The 17950-nt window shown below is 36.7% G+C and overlaps 2 protein-coding genes across 2 annotated transcripts in view; both read right to left on the bottom strand.

Annotated features, from left to right (window-relative positions):
• The window catches only part of LOC113963587 (transcription factor SPT20 homolog), a 30811-nt gene extending 19543 nt beyond the window's left edge, over positions 1–11268 (bottom strand). Inside the window, exons 1-12 of the mRNA XM_027674860.1 lie at positions 11262–11268; positions 10564–10619; positions 9834–9869; positions 8636–8694; positions 8486–8552; positions 4875–5001; positions 4151–4254; positions 3534–3650; positions 3349–3402; positions 2002–2141; positions 658–814; positions 515–571 (exon numbers count right to left, since the gene is read on the bottom strand). Coding sequence (XP_027530661.1) covers positions 515–571; positions 658–814; positions 2002–2141; positions 3349–3402; positions 3534–3650; positions 4151–4254; positions 4875–5001; positions 8486–8552; positions 8636–8694; positions 9834–9869; positions 10564–10619; positions 11262–11268 — 981 coding nt within the window. The remainder of the gene's footprint in view (positions 1–514; positions 572–657; positions 815–2001; positions 2142–3348; positions 3403–3533; positions 3651–4150; positions 4255–4874; positions 5002–8485; positions 8553–8635; positions 8695–9833; positions 9870–10563; positions 10620–11261) is intronic.
• ALG5 (ALG5, dolichyl-phosphate beta-glucosyltransferase) overlaps positions 1–12349 on the bottom strand; it is a 60236-nt gene extending 47887 nt beyond the window's left edge. The window contains exons 1-2 of the mRNA XM_027674620.1: positions 12146–12349; positions 11795–11892 (exon numbers count right to left, since the gene is read on the bottom strand). Of these exons, the coding sequence (XP_027530421.1) occupies positions 11795–11797 (3 nt within the window). The 5' untranslated portion in view covers positions 11798–11892; positions 12146–12349. The remainder of the gene's footprint in view (positions 1–11794; positions 11893–12145) is intronic.
• Positions 12350–17950: the final 5601 nt, after the last annotated feature.

The following is a 17950-nucleotide window of genomic DNA, read 5'->3' on the forward strand; positions in this document are numbered from 1 at the left end:
CATGATATTCTATGATTCTATGAGTCCCTTCTGTACACTGGTAGTATGTGTTTTAACAGTACCAGAGAGACGAATGCACACAGAGTGATCAAAAGAACTCTCAACTAGAATTCTCTCTATAAAAATCAAAACTTCTCAAAATATTCATGTGCCATAGTATTGTAACGCATCGAAAGAGAGGAGTTTCTACCAAGACAAGAAGTGACTAATTTTTAAATAATCTACAAACCTCATTTGTTTTTCTGGTTTTTATATTGTCAAACAACTTCAAATAGACATTTGCTCATTGAACCCACAGAAGAAAATTAGTAACAGTTGTACTGTTTACCTCATACAAACTATTCTGTTACAATTGCAGCATGGCTTCACTTGTGTTTATACCTTATGGTACAGAAAACTGTAAACAGTAAAGTCATCCCATTTTTTCTTTGATACTGGATACTCTTTAGTCTTTCTTCATATAATACAATGTTCAATACAATTGCTAATAATTGCTAATGGTAACTGGTCTTACGTCTACTTCAGAAGGGGCAGTCAAGTAGCAAGGGTTCTGTTTCCACATATCTACGCACTGGAAAATGAAAAAGCAGGATTAATGTATTAAATGTTTTAATGAAATAGTTAGAAGCATACGAACTTACTTCTCAGAACACTTACATTTCCAGCTTTAGAAATTTTGAGGTCATACAGCTGGGCTGCTTTCCTCTCCTTCCTTTTCTGTAAGTAGTCAAGTAGTCTGAGCTGAGGTGGAGTTGAGTAGTGAGCTACTTCCTGCTGTCTGTTCAGAGAGGACCTTGAGTACCTTTTGAAGCACCTATGGCAAAATGACACAAGCTTGTAAAACCATCAGCATGAAATTCTCCACTGCCTGTGTACGAACACAAAAATATGCAGAGAACTTCTACTTACACTGAGACTAATAGGCTTTTAAATATTAATTTAAAATTGCTTTTCTAGATTACACTGTACAACTCTTTTTACTTCATATTTATAAAATATACTAGTATTCTGTTCATGTGTTTCAGCACTAGGAATGGGGTTATTTTTTAAATGCATAATTGAAATACATTATCAAAAGGATAATTAAGAAGTTGTCAAGCTTAAAATATTTGTATTTTATCATAGATTTCAGTTCCATCAAAAGATCTTTGTACTGCTTATGTGACTACAAACACAGTAATTGCCCTCTGTTTCATTACAAACTCGTTGCTACAATAATGCTGTTCTAGACATTCATTTAACACCTTTGCCTATTTTTCTAGTGGAATATTTGTTGACCACCAAGCTTTAATTTCAAGGACAGCTTGATCAATTTCACTATTTATACTTTTTTAGACATTGCCACTAGCATAGTATTTCAATTTTAAATATTTCTAATTTCTAATTTTAAATATTTCGGTAATTCTGCCAGACCATTAGTACATTTCCCTTCTACAGAGTGAATGAAACTCTTGTAGCAGAACAAATATGAATCATTTCAAGCTTTTGCGGAAAAAAAGTGAACAACTATGCAGAAAAGTGAAATAATTTCAAGTTTTCCAAGATTCTGATATGCCTACACTTCTCTTTAGCCTGAACATCAAATAACAAATAAATTCCTTGATTTCCTCATTCAGGATTAAGCTTATATATAGTTTTTAACAGATCAGAGACCAATATACAACATATCAATTTATGTGTTTTATAATACTGAGCTGCCATCTGATTCAGCCTACACATAAATTATAGAGAAAAAAAAGTCTAAATCCAAACTGCAATATAATAGATTATGTTGAGAAAATATATATACACTTTCTTTTGATATACAAAAATAAGCACACTACAGTATCTACTACTAACTGAAATATAGTACAATATTGAGCACTTAAAAATAAGATATAATTTCTTGACTGTTCCTCACACAATCCTAATATTTCAGTAAGTATTTCATATGAGTAGCTAAATTTTCACATAAAGCATTATTTATATTTTTCTTTGAAAATGTTTCACACTGAAAACTACCGTTTCATGGGACGAGTGTTCATCTTCTGCTTGTTGTACAGGAGTCTGTTTGTAGTGCACGTCACTGCTATTGAAGGATCAAGACACAAAGGCTCTGCTGTAGCCAAAATAAGTTGGCTCTCAAGTAGGAGTTTGTCCTCCTGTAATATACACAGCTATTAAAAAAATGTTAAAATATGAAAACTTTTACACTAATTAAGCTCTTATATACCTATGGAGATGGACATCATCTTAGAGAAAACTGAAAAAATTGTGTGTGGATAGTCAAAAAAGGAAACTATTCAACAATTAAGTATCTCTAACTATTGAGACCCCTGGTGGCCTAGTGGTTAGCGTGCAGGACTTTCACTGCTGCGACCACGGGTTCAAATCCCGGTCTCCTGGCCTGATGGAGGTCGTTAGCCCTGTGTGGCCATCCATCTATGAGAAGGACACTCTAAACAAACCTACGTCCTGAGGACCTCACTGCCATTGTCCAAGCTTGCTTGGCCCCGGCAGATGAACCTTAGGATTAAAGGGTGGGCTCAGTTCAGCGCAGGCTAAAAAATCCATTGCGCAGGCTGGAAAGGTAAAAAGACCTTTCCCCAAATCTTCGTTCGCGAAGATGGGCCATTATCTCTAACTATTATTATCAGTTACAGAGCTTGGGTAGGGTTTCCAATAGGAAAAAAACACGAAATATGCTGAAAAGAAGATGTCATGTTCTGGGGGTTTTTTTGAGTGAGTTTTGTTTGCTTGCTTTAAACACAGCAATGAAATCCATTTTCTGTCAGTGATTTATATTGATGTACTGGCAATCAGTGCCATATGATCTACCGGGGACTTTAGATTACAATTTGAAATATATTTGAGCATGACTGTGGCTCTGAAATGCAAACAACCACATTGAGTACACCATGCTGTTCAGCAATTCACTAACTATAACTGTACAACTGTAGTTACTTTGGATTCTCTTTACTTTAAAAGTATCGATAGTAAAATAAAGGTGGAGGAGCAATTGTGTCATTAGATTGCCAGTGCTGTTCTGGGGCTGCACATTGCAATGAATGAAGTAGGGTAAACTACACTCCAAGGCTGTCATTTGGCACTTCCAAAAATTAAGGTCTCATTCTACAAAATCTTTAGCAAATCCTATTGTATTTTATGGCATCTTGTGGAAAGATGCTATTAATTTAATTTGGCAGCTCTCTGAAGCATGTACCATGCACAAATTACACACTGACAGTTTGAATTAATAAAAAAAGAGTAATTTCTATATTTATTAAACAAATAAAAAATTTTAAATAATTTAATTTTATCGTGTACTTATGACATCACTGTAAAGTTTTAAAATAACCTCTGACCCACCTGTGTCCATTTGTGGTTGTCACTTGTTATAGAATGCACATCACAAATTAAAGTCTGAGGAAGAAGACATAATGGTAATTAGCTTTCAACTGAATAATAAGATTTCTTAATATATGTTCTATAATAGTACATATCCAGTCTAGGAACTATGGTAACACTGAGAAGTTACCTAAGCCACTTCTTACCTGCATTGTAGGACGCAAAAGAATGTGCTTGCTTTGGTATGTTGGAGATTTCATGTTACCAGACTGCCTATAGTCACGTATTTCTGCTATGACACATCCACAATGAAAAATATTAACCTAGTTGAAAGAAAGAAAAACAACTTTTAAATAAACAAATATTTACCAATCCACCCCTGCTTTTAAATAGAAGGTTTTTATATAAGGTATAAAATTCAGTGAAACTATGAATAAAACTAATCATTAATTTTTTCAGACCAGTGCTCTTTACTACATACCTAGACATACGTAAAATACAGGCTTAAAACAGTGTTTCATACGCCAGCAATGTAGTTTCAAGAAATTCCCATGCCAAACATTGTCGTTATGATAAAGAACGAAGGGCATTTTGCTACAGCACAGAGTTGAAGTTGTTTCACAGCTATAACCATAGCAATTTTCTATCTCTTTCTCCTCAGTATTTTTTTTCCTGAATAACAATAAAATATTTGAGGCTTTAAATATTACGGTTTCAAATGCACAAGTGTCTTGTGATTAGAATGCTGTGAGAAGCATTGAAAAAAATCAAGGTTTATCTGGGTACAAAACATAAAATCTTTTTGAAAACAAAACTTTCAAACCTGAGATTTTTCCAAAAGATCAACCAAAATAGGTGGTAGTTCTTCTGCATCCAAATATTCAAGCAGCTCTCCTTCCTCATAAGGCAGACGAATGGTCTCAGAATCTGAATTTAAACAAAACATATTACTTTTCTTTCGCCTCTCAAGTTCCAACTTTAACAACGAAAAATCTAAAACAAACTTGCTACAGGGGAAAGCAGGGTTGGCAGAAACCTATCCAAACAGACCATTTTTTTGCACAGTATTAATTTTCACATCCCTTTCTGTTCCCAGAGCTTTATTTCGCTCTTACGGTGCTAATAGACAGAATTTTTGCTTCCAGTTGACACACTGTATGCTCTTATTGCACATCACAGTACCAACAGCAAGGAGATACAACCAAACTGGAACACAAACGCCTTTAGACAGACCTAGATATAGCAAACAGTGAAAGAAACAATCTGACAGAAGGAACCTGATGCAAGAGAAACTTAGATATGCAACTCCACAAATGAAGTGGAAATAAGAGAATGAAAGGCTATCAAAAAGACTCACATCTACAGATTTATACTGCACCTCAAGCTTTATGTACAATTTTAATTCAAGTACAGTTGTTTGTTCTCCCTCCACCCCTCACTCCTGGAATTGTCTTAGAAGCAGAACAGGTAAATGTAAGCAACAACACGTTCTAACTATTTATATAGCATTCTGAGTATTTTTAAAAATTAAAGAGCAAAAGTATTACCTGAACCATTTTTTCCCCTGAGCATAAGTGAATAACCCTCATTTCCCGGATAGAGGTTCACTACTAGACATGACAACGTCTCCTGCACAACCAGCTTCTCAAGTAAATTCACATTTCGCCTCAGCTTCTGCTTTAAAAGTAAACATTGCTCATGAACATAATACAATGAAATAATTAGTAGAAATAGAAACAATTGCTAGAATATGACTATTATTTAGATTAATGACAAAGTATATATCTAAACACGCCCAGTTAAATTTAATTGTACTGTATTCAACAGAGTAAATATATTATGTATTATCACACAGATTTTTTGAAAAAAACCCACTCATTTAAATTACAAACCCTAGAACTGAAGTCCACAGACAAAAGAGTTAATAGGAATGATGCTATGCTACAATGTTATAAATCTACAGTGTCTCTATTTATTTGTAAAATTTCTGCAAACATCATTTATCCACTACACATATTGCTTGATAAAAGCAACGAAATATTTAGTACTTTCAAATATTCCTAACAGCAGCAGATATTTCTCTCCAGGATTAAAATACTGAATTACAGCATTTGGAAGCTTTACTTGCATTTTCTTGTCTGTATTTGCTGAAATCTGATCCAGCAGCTGCAGACACTATTCCCTTATTTAACTATAAGAATGATCTTTTCCGTGTATAACAGATTTTTAAAATTACTTGGTATGTTTCAGAGACCCCATATATATCCTACCAACTGAAACATTTAAAGCCCCCTTAGAAGGGCTTTAAACAATGAATTAAGACAACGAATTCTAAACCTCAGATAATTTTACACCTTCTGGCTGGAGGCCAGATTTCATCTCTGAATACCAGCCCTGGGTGGAGCCATTAACTGGGAGTTAACCCGAGCGCTCTACTAACCCTGCCAAGCTACTCATTTCATGTACACCCAACTAAGTAGCAGTGGGCTATCTTTTTTTTAACAATTTCATCTTTCCATATATATTGAAAAGAGATAAAGCAGGATTATAACTTACAGGAGAACAAAATTAGAGAAAAGGACTGAAAACAAAACTTCCAAATCCCACAGCAACATAATTAAACAGATAATTTTAATAGGTATGCAGAAAAAGAGGAAGAGAGTATTTTCAATTTCCTGCTATGTAGTTCTTAGAACCATTGCCTAAAGTTAACACTTCCCCATGCATCATGAATGATGGTGACTACATCTCACTGGCTTTTACAGTACAGAAACAGTGGAAACTAACACAAAGAAACAGACAAAGTGGCATCTAAATCCTTTTAGAATTAATGGGAAAAGAACTGGAAGAGCAGGGGACAATGGGGGAAAGTATGTCACAGCAACAACAGAGGTAAGAGATGCTCATGAAAGCCAATTTCTCATACAGGATGCTGGAGATGCAGAATGTTATGCAAAACATTCTTCAGCTAGAACTCCTATTAACCTCTCTACCATCCACCAAACACCAGGAGGCTGCATGTGCAGCGCTTCGATTTTCAGACACATCCTTGGGTAGGGGATTTAGCTATTGGGCTTTCATTTAGACACAGTAGGAAGCAGCCTGAGGTACAGTAAATGCCATTTGAGAGCAAAGTTAGCACTCAAATACTCTGACATCCTCTCTTTTAAGACTGAAAAGTTTTTGAGTATGTTCCCCTGTGTTGGATAAGTTAATTCTTTCATATTTAGCTATGAACTAGCATTAGGACAGAAAGAAATATGAGAGTTCTGTAAATTATGTAAAAGAGATTAGGAATAAATTAATTACACTAAAGTTATATTTAAAAATAACAATTAAAAATTAAAAAAACAATTCCAGTACTCTATCACTGGGATAGAACAAATACAACTTCTGGAAGCTGTTACTGATAATACTGTTAACAGTTCTAATCCAACTTAACTATTTTCAAGAGCTGAAGAAAAAGGATCATTCAGTTAAGGGCATTATTCCATCCAAAATACAGGCACAGAATAATTTATACTAACTAGTAACCACTCATGGAATTTCTAAATAAACAAAATTTTTTTCCTAACAATTTGTCTATGTATGCAAAAAACAGCAATAAGATTTGATTTATGGAAGGCTGCTGCTCTGTACACTAAAACCTTTAAGCTACATCCAAGTCATTGATTAAATTCTAGTCAGAACTTAGTTCAGTTTTGCTTTAGCAATTAAGAGACAAATACACATTCCTATGCTTGTGGATGAACTTTCACAGTAGCACTATTTTTTTACCTGTGTAACTTGATCTTTGAGCTTCTCATTTTCAATTATTACAATCCATAACATAAGACCAAGGTATGTATTAACCATCCACATCTTAGTTCAGTGAATAAGGGCTCTACATACAAATTTCCAATCATAAGCTTCCAATTCCTCAATAAAGAACTTAATTTTTTATTCAAATCTAAATCAGCAACAATATCTTTCACCTACTGTGATGTTATAACTCTCTTCACTACTTCAATTTTATTATAGTTGGGTAAGTTTGCCCAGTGCCTTCTAGTTTAGCAAGACCTACTGCATTAAAATCCCAGGGTTTTCCCAGATTCCAGTCTAGCAAGGCTGATCTTCTCCCTGCTGCTCAAGTATTTTATTACCCATTCACTATTGATGTTTTAACCTTTTCAAGCCTATAATTTGCTTAAAACCTCACATCTGTGATTTGAATCATGATCATATGCTGAATACAATTAACCATATCAGAATCACTGAAAGGAATTACAGGTCATTGGTAACTAATGTCTCATGCCCATTTATCTTCTCATTCATTTTTATTTCCTTGGAAGCAGCAATACAGCATTCCACAACTCGTTCTTATTGTTCCATTTGACATTCACAGTTTAGCAAGGTAACTTGTGCCTTTTTATACCTTATATTTAGCATTGCTAAGTCTGCTTGAACTTCTTTGCTAACGTTATGAAAAATTTCACAAACTTCAGAGTTTACCAGCTGTTTGAGAAATAAATTTGAATTTACAACAAGGCACAGAGTCAAAAATTATCCACATTTTTGCCCATGGCAGTCATTCTAAGTAATTGACTATGAAACAGTGATACTGACAACCATGCACGTGGCATTGACACTGGTCCTGAACTTGACCTCAACTGACTTCTGTGACACAGGATTAAGACAGAATGAACAGGTCACTCAAGACAGTCTAAGCCTTACTATTCACATTATATCGTTCAGTTACTTTAATAGTACTGTTCTCTAATAAACATATTAGATACATCTGTCCATTCCAGACCATTCTTTTGAAATTCTCTCTTTCTGTATAAAGGAAAGCATCTCAAGAGTACACTATATACAATCCTCAGCAAGCATTCTACTTCATTACCTCTAAAAACAGATTTAGGGTTACCAGGTAGTCATTGGCCCTCCCGTTACCTTGTTTTCATTTCAAACTGAACTAAGATGATGCTATTAAATTACACAGTTCAGTCCACAGAAGTCATAGTAATCGTTTCTCCTGCAGTTCTAGCCTTAGGTAACTACTACAGTAGGAAGAGTTTATTCTTGTTTTAACAAAGAAATTAGGTGGGAAAAAAAAATGTATTTTCTGAACTTGCCTGTTTAGACAGCAATGAAAAGCTTCTCAGCAATTTCCACTTACCTTTATCTCAGGTTCTTTTTCACATTCTTCTATATATAAATCATAAAGTTTTTGAAACACAGATTTTCTGCAATTAAAAAAGCTTAATTTGTAACCAAAATTAAATCAAAGAAATGCTATTTAAAAACTGAATACTGAAACTCTTAGTACCTTCCACTTGATAAATATTTTCTTTTGGGAGGTCTCTGACGGGCACTTTCAATGATATACTACAAGAGAAAAGTAAACCAAAAAAATAACATATGTTACAAAGAAATTTAATTCTATTTACCACACAACTTTACATCATTACCAGACAGTGTTCCATGAATACAGAAAATAATTAACAGCTATGATACATGACTGTTTCAAAAGAGTACTGAACACGATCTGGTTTATGTTAAAGTCATCAACAAGAACCACAGCTCAGTTTAGTTGTCAAAAGAAGCATTTCATGGCTATGGCACTAGTTGCACACAAAGGTTTGATTCTGCATTTGTTTTTTTAATTACAGTAGTAATTAACACTACTGTATGTAGCTAACGTTTCTGAAGTTAATGTAGTTAACACCCTGACATTAATGTGGTGAACATGCTAAGATTTGACCAAATGCATGCTGGCTTGACAACATCTACAATCAAGTATTCCTCAACAAAACTAATTTCAGGAAGTTTAGTTTTCCCCTTGTCTTTTGCATTTACATTTGTTTTCTCTATAGAGCTGTGCATTATAAAAACAATTCATGTACATTAAATATTCGAATTAAAAAAGAATAAGAGAGATATCATCCCACATTAAATATGATTTATATTTTAATAAGGTTTTTCCTAATCTCTATTGTTTGTCAGAAGTATTTTGATTAACAGCTTAGTTCAGAATGTCAGTGAAGAGAGGTTCTCCCACAGAAACACGTATTTCCCATAACAGCGTTCAAGGTAACTGTTGTACCACATGGCAGCATGAAAGAACATGAATGTGAAGGCACTTGCCTCTTTGTTCTAACTGGGCTATCCTTAAACAGGATTTTAGCATATATTTCTGCCAGCTGTCTCTGTAGAGCTCTGCCTATTTCACAGCACACAGATATACTGGTTTAAAAGGGGAAAACTGAAGTCCTGCATAGTCTATCACCATCGCACTTGATGATGTTTGCAGTAGAATGGGTGAGAGACAAATACATGACAGCAATTTTAGTGAGAATTTTGTAAACTCAGTGTTACATGTATGGGTGATTATTTATACACATACATATAATTACATAACATGCTTTTACACTGCCTTTCAGAAGAGATAAAAAAATAACTGTTGTATTTTTATAACTGTGAGACCAATATATTATGTACAAGCAAGTAATTTAGCTGCTTCTTACCTCGGCACGATCCAATGCCAGTTCCAAAGCTTGTTGCTGCAAGAATCACAAAGGGGTTTTTAGAAATTAAATGACTTGTTTAAACATCCTCATACATAAAAACACTATGAAAGCTTTACTACTGATATGGACTTATAATTAGAAGATGGGCTCAAACATTCTTTGGCACATACTAAAATTAACAGCTGAAACCTTATGTAACTGTATCACAAGGTCTGGCTAAATTATGTAGCCTTAGAACAATGAAAGGCAATTGGAATTAAAAATAGGAATAGAAATTACATCTAATAAAAGCAGTAACAAATATTAACCAAAACAGTAAGCGATAACAAGTAGAAAACCTGTTCTCCTTTGTTAAGCTGGTCAATAATTCAACAGAAAGGCTATGCCAAAGTGTCCCTGAACAGCTCTCCAGGAAGAAAACATTTTAACTTCTAGATAGTGGTGCCCAAGTATTAATACACAAAATACAAAGATCTTGTGCTCAGAATGTTACTTCTGCACACAATACAATTTGAGAAGAGTTTCTTATGACATACTGTTAGTTGGCTAAGAAACGAAACCAACTTCCACTCCGGATTTCCTCCACGGCAGGCTAAGAAGTCTGGCCAACTTTACCAAAACATGGCAAAATCTGGAAGAGCTGCTCTATCTCCCATTGCATAGTATACTAAATACCATTTACTTTAATGAATTTAGCTCCTCTGGAATGTCTTTCACTTCAGTATACCTGCAGCTGATATTCCTGTATTTCAAGAAGAGCAAAAAGAATAATGAGTTCTTGGACTAAAATTTAACAAGTATTTTAAACTGGAATAAACAAAAAAAGAGAGAAAGTCTTCCTTGGCTCCTAACTTTCCTCCTCCAGCACTCACTTTAGCTCTGTTGCCTCCTTTGTGCAGGAATAACACGCAGCTGCTAAATGCACCAGACAATGAAACTGATTCAGGGCAGGGAGGAGAGAGAGGACAATAATAAGAACCAAAGTCTTTTAAGAAAATGCTTGGGACTTGATTCAGCTCCAAGTCCAGAGAAGCAATGCATTAATTTCAGGGGCAGGTGGATAAAGCCCCTAGGAATGTATTGTAACAAGCTCTAATATTCAGTAAAGCTTAGAAACATTTGTAATAGATACCTCTTCCCACACAGACATTTGTGTTATTTCCTCAGTTTAAACCATCTCTATCAGCTGTTCATGAAAGCAAATATCTTCACTTGAATCTCAAGGAACAGAAGGCACATGAGCCACGTCCACTACAAGGTAGCACCACTTATTTCATAGATAGTGAATATTTCATATTTCATTATCATAAAGCTCAAGGAAGAAAAACATTACACAACAACAAAGTAACAACAAAGAAATATACAACAAAACCACTCAGGCTTTTCACTATTAATCTACAACGTATCTAACACAAAATTTCTTACCTGACATGAAAAAAACACCTACTTTAGGTGCTATTGCTTGTTAGAATCCACCACTACAGAACATGTAAATTTTCAAGTGTCTAGGTGTTTTTATGAAAATGTCTAACACTCGTGCTTTCTATTTAAGTCTAAATCTGCATGATTTCAGATATTCAATTCTGAATTGAATTAGGTAACAATCAACATTAGGTAACAATCCAAATCAATATTAGCACCAGTCAACAGAATACTATGTGGAAGCAGGATTTATATGCACCCGTCTACCATCAGCTGTGACTGAAGACCCACCATTAGCTTTATATAACAATTCCTGTGATGCACTGGCCAGTGTTTAGAAGCATTCACAGGCTGTGAAGGAACACATCCCTGAAAAAAGGAATGTCAGAGCTCAGAAGTGACATACAAAATAATTTTTTAAAGACAATGTGAGACACTTTTCAATGTGAAATGTGATGGTATTCTCCTCATCAGCCAGACAGCTAGCAGGCTAGAGCAAAAGAATCTGAAAATATATTATCCAAATCATAACTTACCATTGTAGTTGAAGCCACGTGACCAAATGGCAAAAGAAGTACTTAGGGAGTTTGGTGCAGCAGGCAAAGAATCTTATTTTATGGTCACACTTAGGATACTGAAAAAAAAATCAAGAAGAAAAAGTATCACTAAGAAACTAAATGGGTATTTTATTTAAATGCAACATTTTTGGCACCTAATTGTACTTAAAACTCATTTGCATAGCATCCTTTCCTCCAAAAGTAAAACCAAAAGAATTCCATTCACTGCTAGTGCAGAGGTTCTCATTCTAATGACTACTACTACTCTTCATAACCATTTTACATCAGTTATATTAAATACTAAAGTAATAGGCATATAAGTGAGCTTACATAGCCAAGTACTCTTCTGTATTGCAGCAGTCTGCCGAGACATCCCAAATATCACATCCTCAGATGCACAGACGGCTAAAACATTTAATGACAATCAGTCAGAGCGTTTAGCACACCCCATCAGTTCCTTTTTTTGCTTTCGAGCAGGTGTTATTCCCAGCCAACACCTCCACTAGCGGTGTCTTCCAGCACTGTTCTGCGATGTTAGTTTAACACTGACTCACAGCAAGCGTCTGCCGGGGCGGAGAGTGATCGGCGGAGCCACCGATGGCAGCGGCCGGCCAGGAAGGGCCGGGCCGGCACAAGCCGAGGGCGCAGGACGGGGCCCCGTGCCGCCACCTCCCGCCGCCCCCTCCCCGGCGCGGTCGGGGGAGCGCCGTGCCCGGGGGAGCCCCGCGCCCCGCCGAGCACCGCTACCTGTGGGCCTATCCCGCGGAGCCCCCGGCACAGGGCCCCACAGCTCGCCCGACCCTCCACCCCGCCGCTTCCCAGCCGCTCCGGAAGGGGCGGGAGCGGCGCCATGGAGACCGGGCGGGCAGGGTGGTGGACGGGGAGAGATTGGCGGGATGTTTGGTGAGGCGGGAGTCTGGAGGGCTCAGTGGTAAAAATGAGCCGGGAGAGTTCTTCAAGGCAAAGGTTTAATGCCGTTGTGAACGTCAGGATAGGTCTCCATGTGTCTCAGGGGTGCTGTAAAGATATTTGAAGGTTTTTAGTGTGTAACTCCCGGCCAGCAGCACGTTGTGAAAATTGATTTCTCTTGAGAGCAGAGAGGACTCAGAGTATCCTGAACTGGAAGGAACCCACTGGGATCATCAAGTCAAGTTCCTGGCCCTGCACAAGACAACCCCAGAACCCACACCGTGTGTCTGAGAATGTTGTCCAGACACTTACTGAACTCTGTCAGGCTTGGTGCCTTGACCACTTCCCTGGGGAGCCTGTTCCAGTGCCTGACCACCCTCTGGGTGAAGAACCTTACTATAAAATCCAACCTAAACCTCCTATGACACAGCTTCATGCCATTTCTTTGGGTCCTACCACTAGTCACCCAAGAGAAGTCCCTTCATTTTCCCTTACGAGGAAATTGTAGACTGCAATGAAGTCTCCCCTAAGTCTCCTCCAGGCTGAACAGACCAAGTGACCTCAGCTGCTCCTCATACGGCTTCCCCTCAAGGCCCTTTACTGTCTTCTTGTCCCTCCTTTAGATGCTCTCTAAAAGCTTAATGTCTTTCTTACGTTGTAGAACCCAAGGCTGCATGCAGGACTCTAAGTGAGGCTGCACCAGTGCAGAGCAGAGCGGGACAATCTCCTCACTCAACAGGCTGTTAGCTGGGCTTTCTTTCAAAAGTGTTAATTATAATTTTTTAATTTCTGTTTAAATCTGTAACTTTCTGTATTTTAATGGGATTAAAGAGTTGAACATGGCAAAATACAGGCATAAATTAAATCTCATTTCATCTCAGCTTCATCTGATGCTCAGAGCAACATTGTGGAGCGCTGGCTTACCACAAAAGTGACAATCTGCAGAAAGTTCTTGTGTGTGTAAACTCTGTCATGTTTCACTTGGATTAGACAGGCTACCTCTCTCTGCCCAGCAACATCCTCACTCCCTTTGAGGGACCTACACATTAACATGTTCTTGTTGCCATGGTCTAGCTTAGTGACCGTGATGCCAACCCTTAGTTGACTGCACAGTCTGTTACTGCTCAGTGCCCATCTGATCAGGTCTTCTTTTGGCTCATGTTTGACCTGCTTTGCTAGCAGGTCTTTGCCAGTGTGCCAAATGCGAGAAAGTCCCACAGGCATTCACTGCAGAGAAACAGTGACTTGAGTAGCTGCAGAAGTTTCATAGGACCTCCTATCCAAAGGCTTAGTTAATATACCCAATGTCACATTTTCCGGTCCATTCCTCTAGGAAGATTATTATTATGCGGAAAAAATTATCTACTGTCAACGATTCACTGTCTGGCTATAGAAAATGAAAGATGGGCCCTTGAGCCTTCTTAGCCTGTACCACCAGGGTTCATGTTTTGAGTGCCTTTTGTCTCCAGTTTAGGCTGGAGTGAGGAGATCTAACCTCTTAAAACTGGTGTAATGCATAGCCATGATGTGCCTCAAAACTCTCCAAAATACCTGGTATCTAAGGCAGAAACGTTTTCTCAGACCTCGACAGTAACCTGTGTTATGTTTGGGCTCCTGGAGGGTGTGCGACCTCCTTCCAGAGCTGCCTCCAAGCTGGGATATGTCTGGGCTGGAGAATCTGGCCAAAATCTACCTATTGGTGTGTGGGTTTCGGCTTATCTAACACAACAGTGACATGGGTGAGAAACAGCATACTGCTATTACTGCAGTGTGAGCCTTTGTTTATAAGGCATCTCAATGTTGCATCTGGAAACGGGCTTTCTTCTCAAAAGAGGAACTAGATGTCTTAGAATCACAGATGGTTTTGCAAATTCTCTAAATATATTGTCTCTTTATGCCCTATTTGTTCCCTTATGAGAAACTAATTAATATGTATTCCTTAGTGTATGCAGATGGAATAAATGATGTACATATGGCCAACTTTTACATAATGACAGACACTGTTATGGTTATGGTCTTGTGAATGCTTAACGTTATCTGTTCTAAGTGTATTATGGTCATTCTACCTTCTTCTGCTACACTTGACATACATTAATTCTATGCATTTTACTGAAAATTAGTCTTTTCACTGCAGATAGTTTGTCAGTGGAGCTAACTAGCTAAAAATCACTTACATGGCAGTAGTAAATCTAGGATCATTAAAACTAGAGGTATAAAACATCAGTTTAAATCAAAACATTACTTTCTTTATAATTCTACTAAAAATATGCAGCAAGAGATTCTTGGGAGATTCTATCTATGTCCTTATCCTTCTGCAAAGATTGTAGGATTTGTGATGATGGTTTTGAGATAGGAAAGATTGGTGATGGGGATTCAAATACTGTAATACATTTCTGAATTTTGTTATGCTTGCTCAGAATAGGAGGCATTAAATTCTGAGACTTTTATTCTGAGTTCAGTGATTGACTTGGGAGCACTGGATGTGCTTTCCTGGTCCTTTAGCTACTGATTGTGCTAGGTGAACTTCCTCACCACCATCTTCCATTCCAAGGAATTCTGAGCATCAGGCTAAGATAATTTGAAGTATTAACTTCTATATAGTCTTTTCCCTCTTGAATGACCACAGTGGATTTCATTATGAAGACTGCCTTCCTCAGTTACCCATTCTTTTGGAAATCTTAGACTTTCCTATACCAAGTCATATTTTCTTCATTTCAGTTAGCTCAATCCAGTTGTTTTGTGTTCTCTGTGCTCTCTACAATCCACGTGGAAAAGCCTGAAGATTTTGAAATAAGCAAAGCTGGAGGTTTGAAACTGATCTGGGAACCCAGTGACTTTTCCAGTGAAAAAAATGGGAAATCAGACCTCGGGGTAGTGAAGTTGGAATATCTTTATCACTGGGTACCAGAAAAAAAAAAAGTAGCCATTGCTATAAATTTAATTGCTTTTCCCTCATTCTTCTACTGAGCACTGTTACACTTGTATTTTAACAACCTGAACTTCTCCAACACTGGCTTCATACCCTAGTCTGGATTAGCTGGGTTTCCATTGCTATCTATATGTTCAGAAAAATGAACATCTGGTAATGAGTTGTGCAATCTGACCATTAAAAACTAAATAGAGCTATTTTAAAATCTTTGTTTCAGTTACATAATTCCTATTAATTTCAGTGTTTCTGAAAAAGGAGTAGCCCTTTATTGTTATAATAGTTGGGTATGGAAGTGATTTACAATCCTAGTTTACCAAGACCATTTCATCATTTAATAAATTCTTCTGCCAACCTGTCAGCTTTAAATTCATATAATTTCTTCTAGAGTTTTAAGGCTCAGATCTAAATTGGAACAAGCCATAACTTTTTATCTCATAATGTTTTAATATTCATCCTGTACTGAAAGGCATTATTACTCACTGGTGTACATGTACAGTACATGACTGTCTGAGTGAAGGCATTTCCATCACAGTATTCTCTCCTTGAAGAGTGACTACCATGGAATATTATTGATTTACTTGGTGTATGATGATTCAGAGATTAGACAGCTCAGAGTACAGCTGTTTTAGAACCTTTCTGTCAAATAAACTAAAATGTGATTCTGTAGATGACAAAGTCAGGCATTTTCTGCCTTCTGGTGAAAGTATAATTTTTAGGTTTTATATTGTATTTGTGTATAAATTATTTTTCTTTTTGACCCCAAACCAAAGAAATACAAATCGAGGAAAAAGAAACAATTTAGCAATTGTTACCTGCAAGAAAGAATCAAAGCTTCTTTCCAGAAGACATTTGCCAAAAATAATGTTAGCACAGGTACAGTCTCATTTTCTAGGCTTTAAGTAAATTTTAAAATATGCCATCAAAAAAAAAATACAACCTCAAGCCTAATTTTTTTTATTTAGTTCAGTGTTCAGAAACAGAAGCCAAACGTTTACATGATTTCAGCATGAAATATCATTTCCCTTTTGCATTTTCATAGAGGTTTCTCAGACAGAACTGAGAAACTGCTTGAAGTGAGTTTATGCATTAATGTACTCACCTCAGAGGGAAGGAAACCCAAATGTGAAGGAAAATCTTTCTGATTCAGAGATAAGGCATGTTTCACACCAGTTGGATACCTTTTGTGTAGGCTGTCACTCAGACTTTGCAGGAGTGGTGCTGAATCAGGTGCAGCTGCCATGAGCTTCTGATAAAAACACTTTTCTTTACTCTCTTCATAACCTTTCTTTTAAATTCTTAATGTGCCATCCATCCTTTGTTTCTCCCTAAGGAAATGAGGCAGTTTAAAAATAAGGGTACTCTGTTTTTTTCCTAATATATGGAGATCTTTTAAAGAATTTGTTGTCAGTCCCTCCTTACAGAATTATGCTTATTTGTTGCCAAGACAATGTTTGTTATGGAAGCAGATGCAGATATGTTATTTTATAGTTGTGAAGCTGGAGAGAGTATCAAGAACAATCATAACATAAGAGTCAACATGAACCAAAAGTAAAAACAGGAGAACAATTTTTCCCCTAGGTAATAGTGGGTGAAATAGACCATGGGTAAGCTAAAAGTACACTTCTTACAAATAAGTTGCAGACATTCTTTTGTATTTTATATATTTTTAGTTAGTGGCTTTATTTTAGGTCACAAATTGCTTAAGAACAGAACAAGAAATCATTGAAAATGATACAAATATTGTCAGATGTGGTAAGATAATACATTTTATGGTCTAAATTACAATTATGTTAGTCCAAGTACTCCTTATCCTCTAAAAATATTCCATAGGCTGGGCATCACATAAGGAATAACTGCTGGGAGCAGAAGTTTAAGTACTAAGAACTTTAATACTTTTCTTTTCTTTTCTTTTCTTTTCTTTTCTTTTCTTTTCTTTTCTTTCTTTCTTTTCTTTTCTTTTCATCCAGACTTTCTCGTGTCAATTGTTAGCTATAATGAGCTCAAGTTGTGAGTTATTGAAGATATAATTTTAAAAATATCTTTTGCAAAATGTCTAATGGATATGCAATGTGTTGCCAGAAGACATGGGAGTTTGAAACAGAAGGGCGGGGCACAGCTGCCAGCCTGGAGTATTTCCTGATGAGCTGATAGTGGCATATACTTTAGCACCTGCTCTTTTGGCCACAATGGCATGCTTTTTTTTAAATTGTGTTTTAGATCATAGATCACTCCTCTTTCACAGTTTTACTATGATATGCAATAGCATTTCAAGAGAATAATATACAAAAGAAGAACAG

Source organism: Neopelma chrysocephalum, unplaced genomic scaffold, assembly GCF_003984885.1.
Source record: "Neopelma chrysocephalum unplaced genomic scaffold, ASM398488v2 Primary Assembly neopelma1_25, whole genome shotgun sequence".
NCBI classification, from domain to species: Eukaryota; Metazoa; Chordata; class Aves; order Passeriformes; family Pipridae; genus Neopelma; species Neopelma chrysocephalum.